Here is a 25,079-nt window from a genome sequence, read left to right as displayed (position 1 = left end):
TCGCCTGTATCACACGCTCCCTTTACTGGCTCAGTTCCAACCTTGCTGGTTTACTCCACCCTAGGAAATGCCACATGTGCTTTTGCTTCTGGGCCTTGGTGCTTTATGGAGATAGTGCTTGCTCATCCAGGTCATTTCTCAGACATCACTTGAGTGAGACATTTACCTTTTTTGTTGTCCATTTCCCACATTGGATGAACTTTGCTTCTTTTATTCCATGCAGTGTATCCAGGGCCTAGATGTCTGACAGACACACTAGACAGGTACTCAGGGTGTATTTATTTAACATCTGCTTGCCTAGCATGTAGTACATTCTTCCTTTTCTGTGTAGCCTTCCTGGTGAGATTTTTGTCTTTCGTGTAGTGTCTTTCGTGTAGACATCTTTATTATTTATTTTTATGTGCTAGATTTGTTTTTCTTCACAGTTTTGTGTCTTAAAAGTAGATGAGGCTTCAAAAATGTTAGTAGCCCCCCAAATCAACTTCTTTAATGTTTGCTTTTAAGTTTCTGTAAGAAATTCTGAAGCAGGCTGTCGGCGGAAGTAGGTGGGGTGACCTGGGTTGATGAACTCCGCAGCAGGGTTGCTGAGATCAACGAGCTCAGTGGCCAGTGGCAGCTGGTACCGGGTGGGATGAGGGGTGGGCAGAGCCTAGGTGGCAGCAGGGGTAGTGTGTGGCCTAGGCCATGACAGCCAATGCTGGGGAATGGTGCTTCATGGAAAACAACCCTGGTCTCTTCACTGAGCTCATTAAAGGATTTGGTTGCTGAGGAGCCCAAGTAGAAGAAATACGGAGTTTAGAGCCTAAGAATTTTGAAAAGTTAAAGCCAGTTCATGGGCTAATTTTTTTTTTTTTGTTTTTCAAGTGGCAGCCAGGAAAAGAATCAGCACCCTCTGTATCTTTAGTTCAGGACTCCAGACTTGACATGATATTTTTTGCCAAGCAGATAATTAATAATGTTTGTGCTAGTCAAGCCACAGTAAGTGTGTTATTGAATTGTACCCATCAAGGTGTCCATTTAGAAGAGACATTATCAGAGTTTAAAGAACGTTCACAAAGCTTTGATGCAGCTACGAAAGATTTGCATTGAGCAATCCAGGTGTGATTCGACAAGTCCACAATAGCTTGTCCAGACAGCAGATGTTTGCATTTGATGCAAAGACATCAGCAAAAGAAGAAGATGCTTTTCATTCTGTCAGTTATGTTCCTGTGGACAGAAGATTGTATGAATTAGATGGATTAAGAGAAGGACCGACTGGTTTAGATGCATGAGATCAAGATGACAGCACAATGAAGCAGTCATAGAAAAACGGATACAAAAGCACAGTGAAATTTGATTTAACTTGATGGCCATTGTGTCTGACAGAAAAATGAGACATGAACAGATAGCAGTTACAAGACAACTTGCTGAGGAACTCTTGGATGCAGATCAGGATAATAATATGTTAAGTGCTGTTCAGTCAGAGGTTGCCAAAACTCAGATGCTTATTGAAGAAATAGTACAGAAACTAAAAAGATAAGAGATCAAAAATATCAGAGGGTAGCATAATTATCTGCCTTTCATTATGGAATTTTTAAAGATTTTAGCAGAACACTAGCAGTTAATGCCACTAGTAGAAAAAGCAAAAGAAAAACAATGCAAAGAAAGCACTGGAAACAATGAAGAAGACGCTTTGGGATGTGTACGCATTTATGCTTCTGCACTTATTTTCATGGAAACCATTAAGTATAAAGAGCTTTGAACAATATCCTAGTTGACTCACCTTGATAGCATGTCTATAGTTTGGCAATAGTACTAATCTGTCTTTAACGCATGGATTCTTTCTCTGCTTGCAGCATACAGTATGCATGTAGTGCACAGTAAATAAAGGTCATTTGGGGCGCCTGTGGCTCAGTCAGTTAAGCGGCCGACTTCGGCTCAGGTCATGATCTCACAGTCCGTGGGTTCCAGCCCCGCGTCGGGCTCTGTGCTGACAGCCTAGAGCCTGGAGCCTGCTTATGATTCTGTGTCTCCCTCTCTCTCTGCCCCTCCCCTGCTCATGCTCTGTCTCTGTCTCAAAAAATAAATAAAACATTAAAAAAAATTTTTTTAAATAATAAAGGTCATTTAAGAGTGCTTGCCCACATTCCATTATTCAACATCGGATCTGAGAACTTCTGTTGGTTCTCTGGATGTATACTATCCTAATGAACTTAGAAATCACACAAATGATCATCTCTTCCTGTAGTTGTTATTTATAATTAATCTCTTAATCTTTTAGCTCACTTGCATGCTTAAAATTTATAAATGTCAGATCTTGATTAAACTGGATCTCTTGTTTCTCATCATTAATAAAAAAAAAATCAGTATTTGTCTTTGATATCTAAACGTTTTGAGGATTTTGACACTGAATGCAGATTATTTGAAAAAGACAAAAATATGATTTCTAGTGATTTTTTTCATTGCTGCCGATAGAAAAAGTAATAAACATCCCAATTGTATTTTAGCAGACTTAAAAAAAAAAAACACAGAAATCCTGAAGCATATTCACAACTACTGTATATGCACCGTTTCTTTCATTTGGTGACCTTAATATAAATTGGTCATTTTTCTCAAATCTGAGCACTTTTTAAAAAGTTTTTTTAATGTTTATTTGAGAGAGAGAGAGAGAGAATGACCAGGGTAGGAGCAGAAGAGAGGGAGACACAATCCAAAGCAGGCTCCAGGCTCTGAGCTGTCAGCACAGAGCCCAACGTGGGGCTCATACTCACAAACTGTGAGATCATGACCTAAGCCAAAGTCGGCGCTTAATCGACTGAGCCACCCAGGTGCCCCATGAGCACTTTTGTTTTAATTGACTATATTGAATTTGATTAAGTGGTTCATCATTTACATGGAGTAAATAATTTGTATGAAACAAACTTACACATTCTATTGAGACTTCTGTAAATGTACAAAAAAAATTTTTTTTTTAATAAGTAGCAGTTTTAATGGGGATTCAACATTCAGCTGTTTTCCTTTAGGCTCTTGAAAACCCCAGAGACTTAAGAATGTTTTTCATTACTGTTGATTATCAAATCTAAATGTTCACTTGCCAACCCACTTCCTCTTTCTTGGAAGAAGTAAAAGTTATTTTTAGACCTCTGATTTCCTGATTAAGTGGAGTCAGGAATCCCAGCAATTCTCCCTATTAAAGGATATGCTTGCACATGTAAGGAATGTTCTGTTTACCTAGGGTTTATTTAGTTCAGGAATATCTTAAACCCTGGGACAAGTCCAGCCTTCCCTAAACTGTCTGTCTACATGTACACCCTCTGCTCAGCTCTACCTTTTAAAATGGAAATCAAACTCTACTCCTTTCCAAAAGAACCCATCCTTCTATTGTAATTTAGCAAAAGCATTAGTCCTAAGAAATTGATATTTTGCCATTGCCATATTTGATGGTCAGAATTTCAGATTTGAGTCTTCCTTAGAAAGCACAATCTCAAGAGAACCCATTTTTGTACATCGGTAATATATTGTGCTTACTGAGAGATTGGCGTCATTTTAACTTTTCCTTTGCTAATCTGATTAGTTCTGTGCGCATTGCAGGCTGATAATCCCGGTGATAATGCCCTGCAGCTCTCCTAAAAGGCCTTCATCCAGTAGGGCAGTTGGAACCAGATTCGTTAACAATACTTGTGCCAACCTTTCATCAGCTACTCCCCCTTGCGAACTATGTAGACAAAACACCTAATACTAAAACATCTAGGGAAAAATGACTTTGAGAATGAAAGCAGATTCACAGGTGGAAAATAAATATTTTTATGGCCAGTATTGTCTGATTTGTGCATTTGTTGATATCATTTAAAAGAGAAAGGAGGAAAAAGAGGAAGGGCCAGCCCCTTAGGCTTTCATTTCCTGCCTCGGGGCAAGGGTTTTAACTCCAAAGTATGCTTTTCATAACACTTTCCCTGTCTTACAAATTCCTGGAACACCTAGCAAATTTCATTATTTTTCCAGGTTTGTCTTAACTAACAAAGGCTGACAGGAGACCGCCTGAGACCACCCTGCATATATTGTCATTTTTACAAAGTCCCAGTTTGCCATCTCACTAGCAATGTATGAGAGGTTTCATATTTTTGTCAGCATTTGCTAGAGCCTCTCCAACATATTTTAATGCATTTAAAGACACATTTTCGTTAGGGGAAATCAGAGAGGGAAGAGGAAAAAAGAAGAGACATTTATTGTTACGCAAATTAGGACCTGTATCATGTTGTATTTAATATGTTTATTCGTTTCTCCCTTTGCCTTGCCTTCTCAACCCAACGCAATATTTTGAGAATATTTACTACATTCCATCCAAAGGAAAAAAAATGTACAGAAACAAACAGGAAGAAGACCTAAACAAATAGAAAGATTCCTGTGCTCATGGATTGGAGGACTTGGTATTGTTAAGACAACAGTACTTCCCAAGTTGATCTACAGATTCAACAATATCCCCATCAGAATCCCAGCTGCCTTTTTTGTAGAAGTTGGCAAGTGGATCCTCATATTCATTTGGAAATGCAAGAGACAAGAGATCCAGAATAGTCCAACTTGAAAAAGAACAAAGAGGAGTCACATGTCCCGAAGCTGTGGTATCAAGATAGTGTCAAACTGGCATAAGTATAGATAGACAGACCATGAAATACAAACGAGAGTCCAGAAGTAAACTTTTAATTTAGGATTAGTTGGTATTCAATAAGACAATCCAATGGAAAAGAATAGTCTCTCTTAACAAATGATTCTGAGACAATTAGATATCCGCATACAAAAGAATGAAGTTGGACCCCTACCTCCCACCTTGTACAAAAATAACTCAAAATGGATCAAAAGCCTAAGTGTAAGAGCCAAATTTACCAAACTCTTAGAAGAAAATGTAGATGTAAGTCTTCATGACTGTGGGATTAGGCAGTGCTTTCTTAGTTATGACACCAAAAGAATAAGCAACCAAAAAACATATATTGCACTTCATCAGAATTACAAGCTTTTGTTCTTTGAAAGACACCCCATCCAGAAAGTGAAAATACAACCCTCAGAATGGGAGGAAGTTTTGCAAATCATGTCTGATAAGACTCTAGTATCCAGAATATAGAAAGAACTTTTACAACTCAAACTAAACAACCCAATTAAAAATGTGCAAAGGATACAAATAGGTATTTCTCCAAAAAAGATAAATGGCCAATAAACACAGAAAAAAAGGTATTTAAACCTGTTAGACGTTAGGGATTTGCAAATGAAAATCACAGGATACCACTGTACTCTCACTGGTATGGCTTAAGTAAAAAAGACAGTAATGTTGGTGAGGATCTAAGCAATTGGAATGGCGTGTTCCCGTATTACTGGTGGGAATGTAAAATGTCCCAGCCACTTTAGAAAACAGTTCCAGTTCCTCAAAAAGCAGACACCAAAGAGTTACCACTTTACCCAGATTCTCTTCCTAGGTATATTCCCAATCAAATTGAAAACATATGCAGCATTATTCACAGTAGCCAAAAAGTAGAAACAACCAGTGTGCATCAACTGATGAGTAGATAAACAAAATGTAGTATATCCATTAAAAAAGAATGGATTAAAAAATAATTCTTAAAAAAGAATGAGGGACTGATATGTTCTAACATGGATGAACCTTGAAAACATTAAGTGAAAGAAGTAAGATACAAAAGGCCACATAAAATATGATTCCATTTATATGAAATGTCCAGAATAGGCAAATCATAGAGACAGGAAGTAGATCAGTGGTTGCTCAGGGCAGTGGAGAGAGGGAAATGGGGAATGACTGTTAACGGGTAAGGAGTTTCTTTTGGGAGAGATGAATTGCATACTAGTGATGGCTGCACAACTTTGCATATGCTAAAAACCATTGAGTTGTACATTTTTAAAAGGGTGAATGTTACAGGATGTGAATTACATCTTAATAAAAGGAGGAGAACTGAAAAAGAGTAGAGTAATGGGGGAGTACAATTTATTATATAAACTGTAATAATTTGTAATAGTCAAAGTAATGGAATAGAAATAAAATTCCAGAAAGGTAAGAAAAGGGTCTGCTGAAAAGAAGCCTTACCTAATCATAAAGTATTGTGTTTTAATGTACTGCTAATCATTTAGCTCATATTTTACATTGGGTTTTCCCATGTGTGGTTTTACACTTTAAATATACCAGATTGCTCCACATTTATATCTTCCTCTACATAATTGGTAATATCGTAATTAAATCTAGGGGAGGTAAAAACATACCCAAGATCATATAGCTGATGTGTCTCCAACTCAAGTTTAAGGGTAAAGAGAAAAGAAACCCATGGTTCCTATGAAGAAAGAACGTTAGGGCCAGTAGTGGCTCTCAACTAACCAGGAGCAGTGCTGCCTTCCTAAGACATATTTGGAAAAATCTAGGGGCATTTTTGGTTGTCACCGATTAGGCTATGGGGTGGTGGTATTGGCATTTATTGCCAAGGGGCCAATGATTCTAAGTGTTCTTCAGGACACTGGACAGCCTTAACAACTAAGAATTGTGTCCCATATGCCAATCGCAGTCTTACTGAGAAACACTGGCAGTGGTTGACTGAAATTTTGCAGGATGCCCCCTGTTGGAAGATAGAGCAGTGACTGAAATCTTAGAATGGAAATTTGGAAGTGTTACTAGACAAGAGAACTCGTTCCAATCTTAGATTTGGTTCCTTGCCGCTCAAAAGTCAATAGTGGAGAGACAGGTGATGTTGGGAAAGGAAAGGTTGCTTTATTCAGGAAGCGGGCAACATGGGAAGATGGTGGACTAATATCTCAGAGACCATCTGCCCCATCCAGGGGAAGCCAGAAGGTTTTAAAAGGGAATGCACAGGAAAAGGGAGGGGGATATATGCAAGAGAAGCAGGTGCCCAGGCAACCACTCCTCTGTTGACATGAGTGTGAACAGAATTGCTGGCAGCAGCAATAACTGCTTTCAAATGTAGTCAGACCTTATCTTCTGAGAAAGTTTGGTCCTTCACTCCTCAAGGCCAGTGGTCTGCAAATCTCAGAGAAAGTCAGTCAGGTCTGCTACAGATCAAGGGACTTGGGTCAGAATAAGCTTGAAACAATTTAACCCTTAATACTGGTTGAAGTGCTATTATACGAAGGATGCGGGATGAAAGGAAATCTCTCGGCACCAACTCTTTCCCTAGGAACAGATGGATTAGGGCCCAAGAATCAAGGAGATGTGTGGCCTCCAGAGCTGGGGTGGTGGAGGCAGGGTTAGTGTAAGATTCTTAAGAGGCAGGTAAGTCTCCAAGGGAGGCTCCAGCAGGCACCATCAGTGACTTTAATTAAACAGTTACTCAGTTCTTTTTTTACATTCCTGTTAACTACCATTCCCTTTTATGTCCTACTTAATACAGAAGCTAAACAGGATCTGTGAGCAGTGGTTGAGGGTACAGTCTTTGAAACTAGAAGAACCAGGGAGTTCAAATCCTGGTTCCTCCTCTTGGAGTTACTTAGCCTCTCCTGGCATTGGTTTACTTTCCCCAGCTGCAAAATAACTCTTAAATTTGCCAGTTTCTAAAAGGGAAAGGAGGGCAACCCTACTAAGTCTCTTCTTCTCAGAAATTATTGATGTGGTGTAGGAAAGACACTGTGGTTTAAGTATCGTAGCCAAGGTTTACTTGTCTCTTTTGAAAGTGTCATCGTGATTGCATCTGAGATTTTCTACCGTGCAAATAATTTACAGTTCGTGGAACTGCTGTAATAGCAATAGTTAAGGCAGACCTGACTGCCTCTTCAGCTAAGCCCAAAATACTTCCAGCCAAGCAAGAGATTGAGCTGTTGTCCTAACATTACATTTAGATGTAGCACCACTCATATAAGAGAATGCCAAGTTCATTTACATTAATATAAATCAACATGTTCTTCCACTCACTTATGGGAGACTATACAGCAGTATCTTATTAGAAGATAAGGCTGGCTGGTAATGGAATTGGTAATATTTAGAGATATAGCAACTGAAATGAAATACAGTTTGGAAATTACTGTTACCAGCCAAAGGAAAGGGAAGAAGCATTTAGTGAGCCTGGCACCCTGCTTGCTATACTACATACTTTCTGTGCCTTGAAGGGGATCAGTACTAAGAGCTTCCATAATCACTATGGGAATAGCCTTTGAAAACATAGTTTGCATGTGATCTCATTTACTTGATACAATATAATACTTGTTTAAGAGATCTTTAAGATATAACCCCATTTTAGATTTGAGTGGAGACACATCTTTAACATAGGCAAAGTAAGTACACAATGTGTGAGTTTATTCTACTTTTCTAAAATGCTTTTCAAGAGAAAAACCACTAGAGTGAAACATAGTTGCTTTTCACTTGGCAGTATGATCTAACCAAAGTAAAATATTAGAAAAAGTAACTTTCCAAATAGCAAAAATAAGCCATTTGGATAGATGATTAAACTAAAAGATTGATAGTTAAATTCAATTCTTAGACCTATAGTATTAAAGAGATTCTATGTGGGGCGCCTGGGTGGCTCAGTCGGTTAAGCGTCCGACTTCAGCTCAGGTCACAATCTCACGGTCCTCGAGTTCGAGCCCCGCGTTGGGCTCTGGGCTGATGGCTCAGAGCCTGGAGCCTGCTTCCGATTCTGTGTCTCCCTCTCTCTCTGCCCCTCCCCCGTTCATGCTGTGTCTCTCTCTGTCTCAAAAATAAATAAATGTTAAAAAAAAAAAAAAGAGACTCTATGTGAACTGTCCACAATGTAACGTTTTTTATAGTTTAAATTAGAACAAGGTGATGGGTAGTGTTTTTCCATATTTTATCCTGCCTTAATAACCCTTACCTTGTAGTTAAAGCTGAAAACCAATTGAGCCCATTCTTGGGGCTGTTTTGTTTGGGGGACCCTCAATTAAGAAAACCCTTACCTACTTTGAGATTATGACCTTGAAGAAAAAGGGGGGGAGGGAGAAGAAGTTCTTCAATTTCAAATTTTTCCAGCCCGTTATAATTAATTGGAAAGTGTAAGTCTGAAGAGTAGCAGTAATTTTATTTTATTTTTCCCAGGAAAGCAGATTATATCAGCATATCCAGGAAATCTAAGAAGATTAGGAACTGTGTAATGGAGTATGATGTGAGTTAGGGGATCAGATCTGGCTGAACATCATTTATATTTGTGTCCTTTATTTTGAAAGATTTCAGTTAACACCAGAGATGGTGTTTTTGAAGTTGCAGACTCAAACACATTTTGTTGATTATGTTATAAGTTATATAAAAGCTCATCAGCTAAATTGACAATTATATTGCTATTTAAGCAGGTGAGTACATGCTATAATTTTTGAAGAATAAGTTCTGAGTAGTTAGCACTAATGCCATTTCAGACAAAATGCTCCCTTTTTTATCCCCTTACTCTATACATAGGTCTTGTCCTGTTGTTTTTGTAACCAGTCCTGAGACATCAGGAAATTTGTAGCTCATAGAACACTAGCTGTTCTGATTGATACCTGTCTGGGAGGGCTTATGAAATTTTATTTGAGTAATAATCCAGTAGTTCCTTCAAACATTAAGTTCACATGGCTGGCAATCGTGAGGAATCTGGATTAAGACTTGATAAAAATATTCCTTTTGGAGAACATCTGGAATGCATTTGGTACAACCTCACAATCTATTTGGCAGGGTTAATAATTATAGCTCCAAATCTAATCCTATCTTGTTCGGTGACTTGAAGTTATTAATACATAGTGGTTATCAATAGGTAGATAGTTGTGATGCCCCACCTTTTGAGGTTTTGTTTCCTTAAAAGAACTAAATCTAATGATGCCATCACAATCTATTGATCCTTCATTACTTCCTAAGCATAAAATTCATTGCAAAGAAGTTGAGGACTAAAAATGATGTATTAAAGTTATCTCTTACATTTTCTGAGAAATGAAATTATGTGGTCCTGTTTTCTTTTCTTTTTTTCATGCCAAGCTGTAGATTTTATTAAGGAAGTTCTAAAAATGGTTTCACTTAACCATATTGAAGAACTCCAAACTCACGGCCACACAGCAAGGCTTAGTTGTAAAGTTAAAGAGAATCAGTATTAAGGTTGTTTTTTTTTTTTTTTTCAATTGCTTTGATGCTTTTTATCATCCTTAAAAGTAAAGATTTATGTTTGCAAAGTAGAGAAGAATGCTGGCCTCTTCTATTACCATCTGTGTTCTTAAAAAGATAAAGACATTTTAAGAGTTAGATTTTTTAAGACAAGACTAAACCTTCTTTTTACACTTTACATGTTTTAAATCCCTAACAGTTGGTCAGACTCTTGGTCTTGGGGTCATGAGTTTGAGCCCCACATTGGGTGTAGAGTTTACTTAAATAAAAAAAAAAAAAAAAGAAAAAAGAAAAAGAAATGGTCTAAATCCCTCTTAGACCATTCTTCCAGCCTGTTATAACTTGTGGCAACTCTGTGGTAAGAAAACTTCTTAGAACTGAGCTAGCAGATTGGACTTAAGTAGCAGTTACACTTCTTGCATTAATGTTAACTAGTATTTTAGGTGATATTTAATTCAAAATAGGTAACTGTGTTGTCTTTAAAGTTCAGTGTCACGTCAAAAAAAGGAATAACCACTTAACTACTTCCCAGTATATGTAAATGCCAGAGCTTACTGAATTGTGTGCTATTATTTGTTTATTTTTCCTATTATTATCTTTGATATTATTAGGTTGTACCACAAGAAATTGCCATTTTTAGGTCACAAATAGTCAAATATTAGCAGTTCATGGTTCAGGCTGTGACTTTTGTAGCATAAATAGACCACTGAACTTGTATGATTTGCTGCCATTTGTGATCGAGTTGACTTCTTTCTTTAGCACTGGTCTTGACACTTCCTCTCGGTCTTTATTCCCCGTACTCACCAGCAGTGACTGCGGTCTGCTGTTCAGGGTGAGTTCATTGGAAGTACTATTTTTCACTTGTCTTGTACTTGCCCTGTGTCTCCCTAGGCTCCTGCACCCATTCACCCCTACCCTATTCATTTGCCAGTAAGTACTGTTTTAAAAATAGGACACAGATACTCTTACCCAGTAAAGGGCTGTGCTCTTTAAAGTTTGAAAAATACATAATTTCTTGATGTGGTGTAGAAGAAAAAACACTGACAGACCCAGAGAACGTTGATCTGCCTCCTACTGAAAGAAAGGCCTTAGAAAAAGTAATTTAACACCTGCGGGCAGTTTCTTTTTGTCAATAGTACATTCTTTTACTATACCCATCTAAAAGCAGTTGGGATCAAATGAAATGGAGCTGTTAATTTCTTCTTTTTTTTTAATTTATTTTTAAATTGTATTTCAATTCTAGTGTGACTATGATACCTAGATATATATTTAGGAGAGAATTCTTTTTAATCTCAACTTTTAATAGCTGCCAAAATGAAGGTTGGTGATCTCTGATGTCCATTAGCACGTGAGTATACAAACAAAAAAATAGTGGTGTATCTTTACAAAGGAACGCTAGTCAGCAATAATGGGGCTATATAAGTTGGGGATCCTAAATGCCTACTCCCACTGTCTTCAGGTTGTGTGACGTGAGTGTCATTTTAGATGTATGTTCTCCTGGGACTCTTCTTGTCTGGGGGCAGATGGTGATGAATCGTGCACCTGAGATTTTCACTTCCTTCCGTTAGAGAAAACTTGCTTAGAATGATATAGTAATTGAAAAAGTTAAGGTCTTCATCTCCTAAGATTTCTTCTTTTCCTTGATAATTTTTCTTTCAAAAAAAAATTTTTTTAATTAATTTTTTTTATTTATTTTTGAGAGAGAGAGACAGAGAGACAGAGTGGGAGCAGGGGGGAATGGCAGAGAGAGAGGGAGACACAAAATCTGAAGCAGGCTCCAGGCTCCGAGCTGACAGCACAGAGCCCGACGCAGGGCTCAAACTCACGAACCGTGAGATCATGACCTGAGCCTCAGTCGATGCTTAACCGACTGAGCCACCCAGGCGCCCCCTTTCCCTTGATAATTTTTCTTGATATTCTTGGAATGAGAAAAAAAAAATTTTTTTAGGATGAAGTCTTGCCATTTGCAATGAAAAAAAATTTTCTTAGCTATTTGGTTTGTGATGAGAAAAAGGTAGCAAATTGCAAAATAATAAGGTAAATGCAGAAAAAAATAATGTATACTAATATGCAGGTGTATCACTCAATTTTTTAAAAACCATCTTTAGTGAGATATCACTTGTATACAGTAAAATTCACCAGCTTTAAGTGTATAATTCCATGAGCGTTGACCAATGAATGTAGTCAGGCAATCACACCACAGTCGAGGAATAGGATGTTTTTGTCACTCCCCAGGAGTTCCCTCATACCCCTTTGCAGCCAGTCCTCTCTCCACTCCCTGGCAATCACTAACCTGTGTTCTGTCTCTATAATTATGTCTTTCTTAGAATTTCCTATATATGAATGCACTCAGTGTATAGTCTTTTGTGTCTGGCTTATTTCATATAGCATAATGCTTTTTGAGATTCATCAGCATATTTCCTTTCTCCCTTTTATCGTGTTTTCCCCCCACTTTTCCGAATGTATGGAGCATATTTACAATAGCATTTTGTGCATCCTTGTCTGCTGGTACTCTTATTTATGGTCTATTGCTATTGATTGACTTACCTCCTGGTTAGTGGGTCATATTTTCCCGTTTCTTTGAATGGCTGGAATTTTTTATTGTATGCCAGATGTTGTAAATTTTACATTACCAGGGGCTGCACTTTGTTGTATTCCTTTAGGTAGTGTTGGACTTTGTTCTTGGAATTAGTTGGATCCTTTTGAGACTTGCTGTTAAAGTTTGTAAGGGTGGATCCACAGCAACTTTGAGTCTAGGGCTAATTTAGCTCCACGACTCGTGTGACTCTCCATTTTGGAAGGTGACGATACACACTGTTGCCAATTCCCTATGAGCTCTGGGAACTGTTGAGTCTGCTGCTTTCTGCTGGCTTTTTCCCCAGCCCCTGGTGGTTTCTTCTCAAGCACAAGCAGATGACACTCAGCCAGAGGCTCAAGGGGACCCTTCTGTAGACCCCCACACTTCTCTCTTTGTACACTTCTCCCTCCTTTCCTGTACGCTGCCCAGCAAATTCTAGCCACCTTAGCATCCCCAACTCTGATCGCTGGTGTCCCAACTGAGGAGACTAGGTTCCTGTCCCTGGGCAGCAGCCTGGGACCTGCCTCTAGGCAGTCACGGGGCAATCCAGAGGCTTCTGTATTGTTTTCCTTCTCCCCAGCAGCATAGTCCTGCACTGCCTGTGGCCTGGTGTTTGAAAACCATTGTATATACATTTTGTTTTATGTGATTTGTCCAGTTTTCTGTTGTTAACGGCATAAAGGTAAAACTGGTCCCGGGTATTTTACCATGGCCAGAAGTAGAAGTCTCTTTTTCTAAATGCAGAGTTAAGCGTGTATTGGTATTTCTAGGGAAAAACTTGGGCACAGGGCTCAGAGATTCTCAATATACTTAAATGTAACATACTTTAATGTCTGCTTTATTGTAGGACATATGTCATAACTTAAGTGATGTTGTTCAGTGTTCACATTAAGTGAGTCTAAGTTTGAGTGTTATTCTCTGGTTAACTTGAAATTATTTACACGAAGTATTAATTTTGGGTTATTTGTAGCAGACTTATCTAGGGTGGCTTTGCATCAGTGGATGGATATGTTAGCATTCTAAGCACGTTTGTTAACCATCTGTGTTTCTGATCAACTGATTAATTTATCTTTGGAGGTATATGACACTTGTACTTTAAAAAATACGAATTTGTTGGCTCCCTAATATATGTGAGAAGATGGGTGCAACCCTTTCTTATTTGTGAGTATTTGTGGTTGGGAAGACCCTTAAGCAGTGCTGAGCCCTTTGCGTGCTGATCTTTTGAATTTAGGCTTGCTCTCCATGATGTCTGTTCGTGGACGTCTCTTCATAGATTTACGTACCATAATGTCAAAACCCAGTTCAAATATTTAGTCCGCGGTTTGAGAAATGTTTGTTATAATCCATTCCTATGTAAGGAAGATGAACAGACTGGGATTAAAAATATGATTTTACAGGGACGCCTGGGTGGCGCAGTCGGTTAAGCGTCCGACTTCAGCCAGGTCACGATCTCGCCGTCCGTGAGTTCGGGCCCCGCGTCGGGCTCTGGGCTGATGGCTCAGAGCCTGGAGCCTGTTTCTGATTCTGTGTCTCCCTCTCTCTCTGCCCCTCCCCCGTTCATGCTCTGTCTCTCTCTGTCCCAAAAATAAATAAACCTTAAAAATATATATATATGATTTTACATTATTACGGATATGCTATTGTTGTCTGATAGTAGTTTCGGGGAAATGGTAACATAAAACCAAACTCTTAGGAGGAAAGTTTGGGGATCTAAATGGCTCCATCTCTGGTCTTGTGTGTAAAATTATTTGCAGCATAGTTCATTGGAATGAATATTGAAGTCAAGGGACCTAGATTCTCGTCTTGGCTGTGCCACCTGTTAACGTGTAACTGCAGGCCAGTCACCACCTTTGTGGGAGTCACCCAACCTGCAAAGTGAAGATAATAGTTAATATTGTACCTACTGTTAAGGGATAGAAGAATGTTAAATGAGATATATTGAAAATGTTTAATGATGCTAATGTGCCATGAAAATATTGTTAAACTTCATTTTGTACATTATTACAAAATCTGCTATCAACATCTATTGTGACAGAATACAAAGCAAGATTTGTTTGTATTTATATTTCATACAGTTTGTTATGTGAAAATATTTTATGTTAGGAGGGAGGAACCAAACATAGGACTGATTGATAGAATGGAGACAGAGGAGATTGCTCTCTTTTTCCCCATTCCTTTTTCTTAGTGTTATTGTTTTCCTCCTCTTGATTTTCCAGGCAAAGAATGTATACAGCAGTTAGCTGAAAACACCAGGTATTTCAGAAGACGTCTGAAAGAGATGGGCTTCATCATCTATGGAAATGAAGATTCTCCAGTGGTGCCTTTGATGCTCTACATGCCAGCCAAAATTGGGTATGTTTTATTGCAGACTACAGATGGGTCTCTAATTAGACTTAAGGTTTCTGTGCTGTTAGACTCAGGCTTATGTATTTTGTCAGGAAAAATTGTCTTGGCTTCATTATATTAACCTACCTTCATTTGCTAGAAATTCCGTAAATAGTGGATTCCAATTTATGAAATAATGTTAACTTGTTAGTGTTTCATTAAACAAATATTGAGTTCAGTGCCCTCTTCTAGGAGATTGGCATAGATCAGTGAACAAAACACAAAAATAAAATCCCTGTCCTTGTGGAGTTTAATGTTCTAATGGGGCAGAAGTCAGACAAACATAATAAATAAGTTATGTAATTTGTTAGAAGATGTTACATGTTATGGGGAAAAGTAGAGCAGGGGATGGGGAGAGTACCCTGTGGGTGGACAGATGACAGTATTAACTTGGAATGGTCAGGGTGAGCCAGTGGAAAGGGAAGGTGACATGTGAGCTTGAAGGAGCTGAGTTAGCCACTTAGAGAAAGAAGTTCTCTGCAAATGCCATAGCACAAGAACATGCTTAGTCGATAGAGGGGTAGCAAGAAGGTGAGTGGAGCTGAAATGCAGTGCCCGGAGGGGAGTCGTGAGCCTTGAGGTCAGGGTGTGTTGTTGCAGATTACACCAGTTTCTTTGATTTGTGCAACTCGTGTATAATGGAAAGCCTTGCTCTGGAACCATTTCCAGTGTGTTTGACAAGTCCAGGTATATAACAAAACCAGAAGACATTTGAAAAGTAATTAAAAAAAAAAAAAAAGGAAGGAAGGAAGAAAGAAAAGTAGTATGAAGTGAGCAAATATAGTTACTTGCAAAGTAGGCAAAACTGCATCAGAGATTAGAAAGGAGTTATCTGGGGCGCCTGGGTGGCTCAGTCAGTTAAGCGTCCGACTTCAGCTCGGGTCACGTACTCACGGTCCGTGAGTTCGAGCCCCACGTGGGGCTCTGGGCTGATGGCTCAGAGCCTGGAGCTTGCTTCCGATTCTGTGTCTCCCTCTCTCTCTGCCCCTACCTCGTTCATGCTCTGTCTCTCTCTGTCTCAAAAATAAATAAACGTTAAAAAAAATTTTTTTTAGAAAGGAGTTATCTACTTAGTATAGACTCGGGTTAAAAAAAAAGGCACATTTTTTCAGATTTGTGGGTTTTGACTGATCTTAAATATAAAACTGGATAAGGATCGTTTCTCAGGTTTAATTGAACTCATTAAAGAAGCAGATATTTTTATTCATCTTTGAATCCCCAGTGCCCATCATGATCCCTGTCACTCAGAGGGCACTCAGTAAATGTTTATTAAAGTGGATATAGGAGGGAAAATTAAAGCGGAGAAGTATGGTGATTGCAAAGATAACGAGGAGGAAATTGGGGAAAAGTGCCCACTGAGGGGAAAAAAAGTTCAGTTTTCAACAGGAAGTCCTATGTGCGTTTGGCCTCATAGCCTTACAGGGATGGAGGAAATGAACCAAAGCAGAGGTGTAGATTTTCTCCCTCTTCTTTAAATGGAATTATCGTAAATAAACAAAGAGTTGTGTGGTCTGAAGAACTTAGTCTAGAGCTGTTTCTTTCTTTCCTTTTTTGAAAATGTTTATTTTGCGAGGGGGGGTTGCAGAGAGAGAGGGGGAGACAGAGAATCCCAAGCAGGCTCTGAGCCACCAGCACAGAGCCCGATGCAGGGGTCAAACCCATGCACTGTGAGATCATGACCTGAGCCAAAATCAAGAGTCGGACGCTTGGGGCGCCTGGGTGGCGCAGTCGGTTAAACGTCCGACTTCAGCCAGGTCACGATCTCGCGGTCCGGGAGTTCGAGCCCCGCGTCGGGCTCTGGGCTGATGGCTCAGAGCCTGGAGCCTGTTTCCGATTCTGTGTCTCCCTCTCTCTCTGCCCCTCCCCCGTTCATGCTCTGTCTCTCTCTGTCCCAAAAATAAATAAAAAACGTTGAAAAAAAAATTAAAAAAAAAAAAAAAAAAAAGAGTCGGACGCTTAACCATCTGAGCCACCCAGGTGCCCCAGAACTGTTTTTTTAGAGAGGACTATGTCTGACCTATTCTACACAAGGGAAACCTGACTGTGCAAAATGATTAAGATTTAGAAAGGGTGAATAAAGCACTAGACCGTTTGGGAGGGTGACTGAAGATGCAGGGTGCTCAGGGTCAAAAGAAGTATAGAGGAAGTGGAGAGAGGGTGGCACTTACATAATTGGTTACTCATGTAACTAAAGTGTGGAGGATTTTTTATTCTCAAACAAATGCTTTATTTATTTATTTTTTTTTTTTTTTAATTTTTTTAATGTTTATTTTTGAGACAGAGAGAGACAGAGCATGAATGGGGGAAGGTCAGAGAGAGAGGGAGACACAGAATCTGAAACGGGCTCCAGGCTCTGAGCCATCAGCACAGAGCCCGACGCGGGGCTCGAACTCACGGACCGTGAGATCATGACCTGAGCCGAAGTCGGACGCTTAACCGACCAAGCCACCCAGGCGCCCCTCAAACAAATGCTTTAAAGAGCTAAGGGAATAGTCAAGAAGGAATAAGGTAGGTCAGCAAGAGGGAAAGACAAGAAACAACATAATTAGCAAATAAGAACTTACATGAAAGTTAGAATTCTGTTATTTAGACAAGATATAGATGTGGAGTGAGGCCACGTGCCATCACTTTGGTTTAGGGTGGAGAGTTAAATAAATTTTGTGTAGTCTGGGAAATCAGCTGAAGCCTGGGGATGAGTTTGCCTCACAGACACCAAAGGAAATCCTAAATTCCAAATCAGAAATACCTGGTCTTTGGGGCACCTGGCTAGCTCAGTCTGAAGAGTTGTATGACTCTTGATCTCAGGTGAGTTTGAGCCCCACGTTGGGTAAAGATTACTTAAATAGATAAATAAACTTAAAAAAAAAAAAAAAAGAAATACCTGGTCTGGAGGGCTAATACTGATCGGCCATTCTGCCAGCAGAAAGATGTCCATGTTACCCAGATCTTTTGCATCTGTGATCTTAAGAATTCTTTAAATTTACTGCCAATTCTAATATTTCAAGGACAAGGTTTTAAAATTTTTAGTTTTTTTTAAATGTTTATTTATTTTTGGGAGCGGGGTGGGCAGAGACAGAAGGAGACACAGAATCCGAGGCAGCCTCCAGGCTCTGAGCTGTCCACACAGAGCCCAGAGCTTGCCTCGGATTCTGTGTCTCCCTCTCTCTCTGCCCCTCTCCTGCTCTTGCTCTCTTTCTCTCTCTCAAAAATAAATAAAATATTTAAAAAAATAAACTCAAGTTCATTTTGAAGCCTCTGAACCACTCTTATGTGTCAGGGACACTTTAAGGCTCTAACTGCAAATCACTTTAGTCAAGCCCTATTAAAAATTGGTCTGTGACAACTATATTCTTTATCTTTGTGAAGGAAACCATTTGGGAGAAGACCACTTTAGGACTGAATTAAAGAAGTCTGGCAATTTTAACTTGAAAAGAAGTTAGAGGAAATTTCTAATAGAAGTCTCCAATGCCTGTGTCACCTGAGTTTAAATCACTCAGGACCAAAGACCTTTGGACCGTAGTTTATTATTCTTCCTGATTCTTACCCTGCTTTCCCCTTGCAGCGCCTTTGGACGGGAGATGCTGAAGCGGAATATCGGGGTAGTTGTGGTGGGATTTCCTGCTACTCCGATTATTGAGTCCAGAGCCAGGTTTTGCCTGTCAGCAGCTCATACCAAAGAAATACTTGATACTGTAAGTAGACACTTTGACCTTGATATAAACATACCTACACTAAGCACACCTAGATGTCAGATGAAATTAATCATCTGTTGATCTTGAAGTTCTTTGAGCACCTGAGGTATTGACTGGTAAAATGGAGGAGGGAGTATACAGTGCTGCTTCAAACACTGCAATTTACAAAATAAATCGCAAAGCCATTAGCAACACCCGCTAGACCCATCAGAGCTCTGGGAATTTCTCGCTTTATCTTGTTCTATTCTGTCCCTTATTATGGCCACTATAACTGTGTAATTGTCCTTGCGCTATTTCTACTGCAAGCCTTTTTTTTTTCTTTAACTTTATTTATATTTTTAATCACATTCTAACACTGGGAAATTAGATTCAGTGTATTATTGGTACTGTATCTTTTTCTTTTTCTTTATTTTGATGTGCCTTTCAAATTTTGTCCAATAGATTTTCCAATTTTTCAAAAATCTTACTGGTAAGTTTCTTCATTATTTCTTTTTTAACCCACTGATACCAACTTTTCTTCTATTCTCTTTTATTTGTGTGTTTAAAAGTTTGATGTGCCTTTAACAAAAGATCTGTGTCATTACAAGCAATGGCTACAGCAATACACTGTCTTCTAACAACAGCTTTGACTCCCAAAGACTATACACATTCATGAAAGAATTTAGATGTAGCCAAGATATTGAAGTAGATTTATGTTGCCAATAAATATGTTTGCCAGTTGAGAATTCTCACCCTTTCTGTAAGATCCACTTAAGGAATTGTTTGATTTTGCCTCCCGTTTAGTTTTTCTTGAAGCATAAAGTGCATTTTTTGAAACCAAAGGTTTCTTGAAGTTGTTTTGTCCTCAGATATTTTATGGAGGTAAACATGAGCCTTATGAGGTACAAATGCATTTTGTGTGTAATGAGCCGTGTGACATGATTACATAGAAATGCCATAAAATTCACACACAGAAAAACCAAAACCAACCTCTAGAGCTAATAAACATAGCTAGCAGAGTTGCAGAGTAAACAATCAGCACAGGGGCGCCTGGGTGGCTCAGTTGGTTGAGCATCTGACTTCGGCTCAGGTCATGATGTCACAGCTCGTGAGTTCGAGCCCCGCGTTGGGCTCTGTGCTGACAGTTCGGAGCCTGGAGCCTGCTTCGGATTCTGTGCTTCTTCTCTCTCTGCCCCTCCCCCACTCATGCTGTCTCTGTCTCTCAAAAATAAATAAACATTAAAAAAATTAAAAAAATAAAATAAAAAAATAAACAATCAGCACAAAGTTAGGACATTTCCCAATACCAGCAGTGAAGAAACAAAAAGGAAATTAAGAAAATTTCATTTATGCTAGCATTCAAAACAATAAAATACCCAGGAATAAATTAAACCAATGATATGAAAAATTTGTATACTGAAAACTCTAAAATGTGTAGATCTAATGCAGTCCCTGTCAAAATTCCAGTGGCTTTTTTTTTTTAGCAGAAATGGAAAAGCTGATCCTCAAGTTCATAAGGAACTGTAAGGGGCCCCCGATAGCCAAAACAGTATGGAAATGGAAAATCTAAGTTGGAGGAGTCAAACTCTCCAGTTTTGAAACTTACTACAAAGTAATTAAATCAGTGGGGTGCTAGCTTAAGGATAGACATATAGACCAATGGTGGTGAGAGTCCATAAGTACACCCATGCACCTATGGCCAATTGATTTTTCCACAGGAGAGCTCAGACTAGTTAATGGGGAAAGAATGTTCTCTTCAGCAAGTGGTACTGGACAACTGAATAACTATATGCAAAAGAATGAAGTTGGCCCCTACAACATGGATGAACCTTGAAAACATTATGCTAAGTAAAAGAAGCCAGGCACAAAAGACCACATTATATGAAATGTAACGAACAGGCAAATCCATAGGGTCAGAAAATAGATTGGTGGTTTTCAGGGTCTGGGAGGAGGCAGGGATGAGGATGAGAGTGTGGGGTTTCTTTTTTGAGGTGGTAATGCTTTAAGATTACATGGTGAAAGTTGTACACCTCTGTGAATATACTAAGAAACACTGAATTGTACACTTTACAATTTGGGGTGCCTGGGTGACTCAGTAGGTTGAGCTCTTGATTTCAGCTTAGGTTATGATTCCAGGGTCATGGAATCAAGCCCTGCTTTGGGCTCCATGCTGAGCGTGGAGCCTGCTTAAGATTCTTCCACACCCCACCCCACCCCACCCCCCCACCAAATCTCCCTCCCTCTCTCCCTGTCTCCCTGCCCCTCCCCCACTCGCACACTCTCTTGCTGTCTCAAAAATAAAGATTAATCAATTAAAAATAAAAGGTGACTTATGGCATATGAATTGTATCTCAGTAAAACTGTTACTTTTAAAAATGAGAAGGGCAAGGTTATCGATCATCTCTGGGGTACAGCTGTCCTAGAATATTCTCTTATTCAAGGACCAAACTCAATTCTGATTTACTCATCTTTTTTTCCTAAGAACCCATCTCACCCTGTCCAGAGGTTGAGTGTAGATTATTTAACAGATGGTGGAACTTGTAGCAGTTTCTTATTTCTAATCTAACCAGGTAACCTATATAATGGCAAACTAACAGTTTCTAGGTACAATTTTATCTTTAATAAATAAATAAAATCAATTTATCTGAAATATTTGGTGTGGGATCAGAGGAAATCATATAATCTAGATCCCTTTGGGATACTGTGGGTTTTTTTTTTCTTTCTGTCTATTCATTTTCTTTTTTACATCAGTAAAAAAAATCAGGTCTTTCTGAAGTCAGAGGTCATAAATGTCCTTTCCTTTGTGATCTTCCATAAGTCATGTGTTGTTTTAAATTAATAAATCCTGTATCAGAGGTCAGGGGGATAAATGGTTAATGGGTTCTTCCAGCTGAAGTCACTCTTATTTACATATGGAACTTTCGGTTAAACATTTTCTTGAAGATACCACTGTTCTGATAGCATTCTGAAGTGCAGCTCTTAATTTGCTTTCTATATTTTCCACATTTGCAGTGAAAAATTTTTTTTCTTCTACATAAATTAAGGAATACTATTTACCGGTGGGTTTTTTTCTCTCTACAAACACTGAGTTTTAAAAGTTAAATTTAAGAACAGGCAAATGTGTCTTTTACTAATCAGTTGATTCCCTTTTATGAAGTAGAAGGTATACATTTTCATATGAAATTGTAACCGTAAGAGTGAACAGAAGATGTGTATGACGTGATGGAAATTTAGAGAGTCACACTCGGCTACTACTGCCCACCTTTTCCATTTCTTAGTCTAATTAGGGTGTCCTAGACAGAGCCCTGTCTCCGAAGCTGGGGCCCTTCGCCCCAGGTTTGTTACTGGATCCACGGGGTAACATCCACAGGTGCTTGGGGAATGAATAATAGGGCCGGAGAGCTGCCATGCAAACTGCGTTCTGTGACCTGCGTGAGGCACTCTTAGTAAAAAGCCTTAGAACCTAGGGTCACAAATTTTTGCTGTCTTTGGATTTCTTTGGGAAGTATCTGGGCTTAGAGTTTCTCTGTCCTTCTATTAGATTTTTTCTGAGAAATTGTGAACACATATCGCTTTCTTATATTGGATCCTCTATTCTGACTCTCTGGGCTGCTTTTTGGAAAGATTAAGTCTGTGAACTGTGATTCGTGCACTTTGCTGTATACATGTTATACTTCAACCGAGAGTTCATTTTTTAAAAAACATACACGTATAAAAAATAACAATTACCTCTACCAGATAGGACTGGTGTAGCAATCAGGAAGAGATTTTTTGGGGTGCCTAGGTGGCTCAGCCCGTTAATCATCCAACTTTTGATTTTGGCTCAGGTCATGATCTCACTGTTGTGAGATTGAGCCCCGCATCGGGCTCTGTTCTGACAGTGCAAAGCCTGCTGGGGATTTTCTCTCCTTCTCTCTGCCCCTCCCCCGCTCACACATGCACTCTCAAAAAAAAAAAAAAAAAAAGGCAGGGTGACAGGGAGAGACTTTTCATAACTTATCTTATGAAATAAGTTTCATTTCATAACTTATCTTAGCGTTTGAATTTCTTTGAAAAACAAAAGAGCAAGTTTTACAAGAAAGAAAGTTATACTGAGCTAATTAGTTTTGATGGGAAGACAAGATGATCTCTCAAGATTAGGATTTTGGAGTTCAGACTCATACCTGAGTTTAAATCCTGGTTCTGTCTGTTCTTGCTCCCTCACTTACACCTTGTTCATTACCTACCCAGAGTCTCCTAACAGCTTCCCCTTTTTCTTTCTTTCTTTTTTATTTTTTTTATGTTTGTTTATTTTTGAGAGAGAGACAGAGTTCGAGCAGGGGAGGGGCAGAGGGAGAGAGAGAATCCAGAGCAGCCTCCAGGCTCTGAGCTGTCAGCACAGAGCCCAACACGGGGCTCAAACTCACAAACGGTGAGATCATGACCTGAGCCTAAATCTGATGCTTAACCAACTGAGCCACCCAGGCGCCCCAGCTTCCTCTTTTTCTTACTAAGTCTGATCAGCAGCCCACCTTGGGTGCTGTCTTCATCTTGCATGTAGAAGGCATCTCAACACAGACCTCTCATCGGTTTTCTTGTATTTTAATAATAGAAACAACAAGTACTGGAATACGAAAGGAGAGAGGATAGTTGTAGCCAGGCTGACAAGTTCAGGGTGCATATTCCTTTTTCTACCAAGCATAATGTCCTTTGATGAATTATACCCTTTATCCTGCATAATTGCTATTCACAACCCATTATTCATGACCAGCCTGACATTCTTGCTGAAAAAGCAGCTCTTTCCACAGCTGTCCTATAGTCTGATCACAGTAAATGCACTAGACACGAATGGTCTCATAAAAGATAATCTTGCCATGAGTGTTTTTAGAAAAATAAAGCACCAGGCATGCCTGCATCCTACTGGCTCTGACTAACCTCTGCTCTTACATATTTTAGGCTTTAAAAGAGATAGATGAAGTTGGGGACCTATTGCAACTGAAGTATTCCCGTCATCGGTTGGTACCTCTACTGGACAGGCCCTTTGACGAGACTACATATGAAGAAACAGAAGACTGAGCCTTTTTGGTGCTCCCTTGGAGGAACTCTTCCTACCAGGACAGTGTGTGGCTTTTCTGAGCCAGTTCCAGGAACCATACTTCTGTGGCCATCTCACGTGAAAGACATTTCCTCAACTACTGACGGTGGCCACCTCACTCTAAGTGGCATTTTGTAAATAGTAAAAAACTGCTTCACGTTCTTCCTTTGCTACATTTCACCTTTCAAAAAAGAGGTGACCCGCTCTCTACTTTTTTGTCCATTAAAAATGTTTTATTTTATAACTCTTCTCCTTGTGAAATCACGCTGACCCTAGCCTGTCCCTGGCTAACCACGCAGGCCGTTACCCTCTCCCTGCCACCTGCAGACTTGGCCCTACAAAAGCTCCTGCTGTCCCCCGTACTACAGCCTGGAGACTCACCCGGCCCTCCTTCCCAGGGAGCAAGTGCCTTCCGCTTACTTCCCATCCAGGTCTCAGAGGCCACCAACCTCAGAATCCTTATTTAACCTGTCAAGGATTCGACCAAAGTGTTCCTTTCATCTCAAGTTTAGCCGTTTAAGAAAAACCTAAACACTAACATTGCTAAAACCGCCCCTCATTATGTATCTCCCTCTGGCCAGCAGCCTCCCAAGGCTTGGTCTTGTTCCGTTTTGTTCTGGTCACCAGATGATTTCTTCCTTCACCATCAAATATTTCTTTGTAATGGTCACCGTCTGAGGGCTATGTCCACTTTCTTGGGTTTTCCCCAAGCTCTAAACTAACACTCCCACTTGCTATTTAAAACACTTAAATTGTTCAAAAAGTACTCACATCCCACCCTGGTCAGACCTGTTGTGGTGGAGCTGACTCACACCTCACTGTGTGTTCTGTGTCTACAGCTGTTTGGCAGAGTGACCTGCCATCCTGCAGGGGTCAGAGGGCTGGGGCAGTGTGGAGAGAACGGATTACTCCCGGTGGAACATCTGTGGTTGATTCATACTGTTTACTTTTCTGCCTGGGTCTGGGTCCAGATTAGGATTTAAACTGATAAAGGAAAATGTTGGTAAATCCTCTACTCAGAAATCATTTGTCATGTTCCTCTTTAAGGATTAAAGTTATTAACTTACCCTTTTTAGAAGCTGACCCATTTAAATATTACTCTTCTGACTGCTAGTTCTCTTTTGTTATTCTTGATGTCCTAAGACAATTCTAATCTGGCATCTGGAGGTTAGGGTCTCTCTCTTTTTTCCTTTTTTTTTTTCCTCTTGAGCAATCCTGAACACCTGTATCTCTTTGCTAAACTGGGATCCTCTATTTCGACTCTTTGCAGGTAAGGGGACTTCATTCAGAGAGCTTTATACTGCCTGACCAAAG

General features: G+C 39.5%; 1 protein-coding gene and 1 pseudogene across 1 annotated transcript in view; both read left to right on the top strand.

Annotated features, from left to right (window-relative positions):
• The window catches only part of SPTLC2 (serine palmitoyltransferase long chain base subunit 2), a 105,829-nt gene extending 80,986 nt beyond the window's left edge, over window positions 1-24,843 (top strand). The window contains exons 10-12 of the mRNA XM_047862912.1: window positions 14,852-14,987; window positions 18,583-18,712; window positions 23,627-24,843. Of these exons, the coding sequence (XP_047718868.1) occupies window positions 14,852-14,987; window positions 18,583-18,712; window positions 23,627-23,746 (386 nt within the window). The 3' untranslated portion in view covers window positions 23,747-24,843. The remainder of the gene's footprint in view (window positions 1-14,851; window positions 14,988-18,582; window positions 18,713-23,626) is intronic.
• Window positions 685-1,901, top strand: LOC125167964 (ubiquitin carboxyl-terminal hydrolase isozyme L5-like; annotated as a pseudogene).
• Window positions 24,844-25,079: the final 236 nt, after the last annotated feature.

The sequence above is a fragment of the Prionailurus viverrinus genome, chromosome B3, assembly GCF_022837055.1.
Source record: "Prionailurus viverrinus isolate Anna chromosome B3, UM_Priviv_1.0, whole genome shotgun sequence".
In the NCBI taxonomy this organism is placed as follows: Eukaryota; Metazoa; Chordata; class Mammalia; order Carnivora; family Felidae; genus Prionailurus; species Prionailurus viverrinus.
Note: the sequence above shows the minus strand (reverse complement) of the source record. Positions and strands in the feature narration are given on the sequence as shown.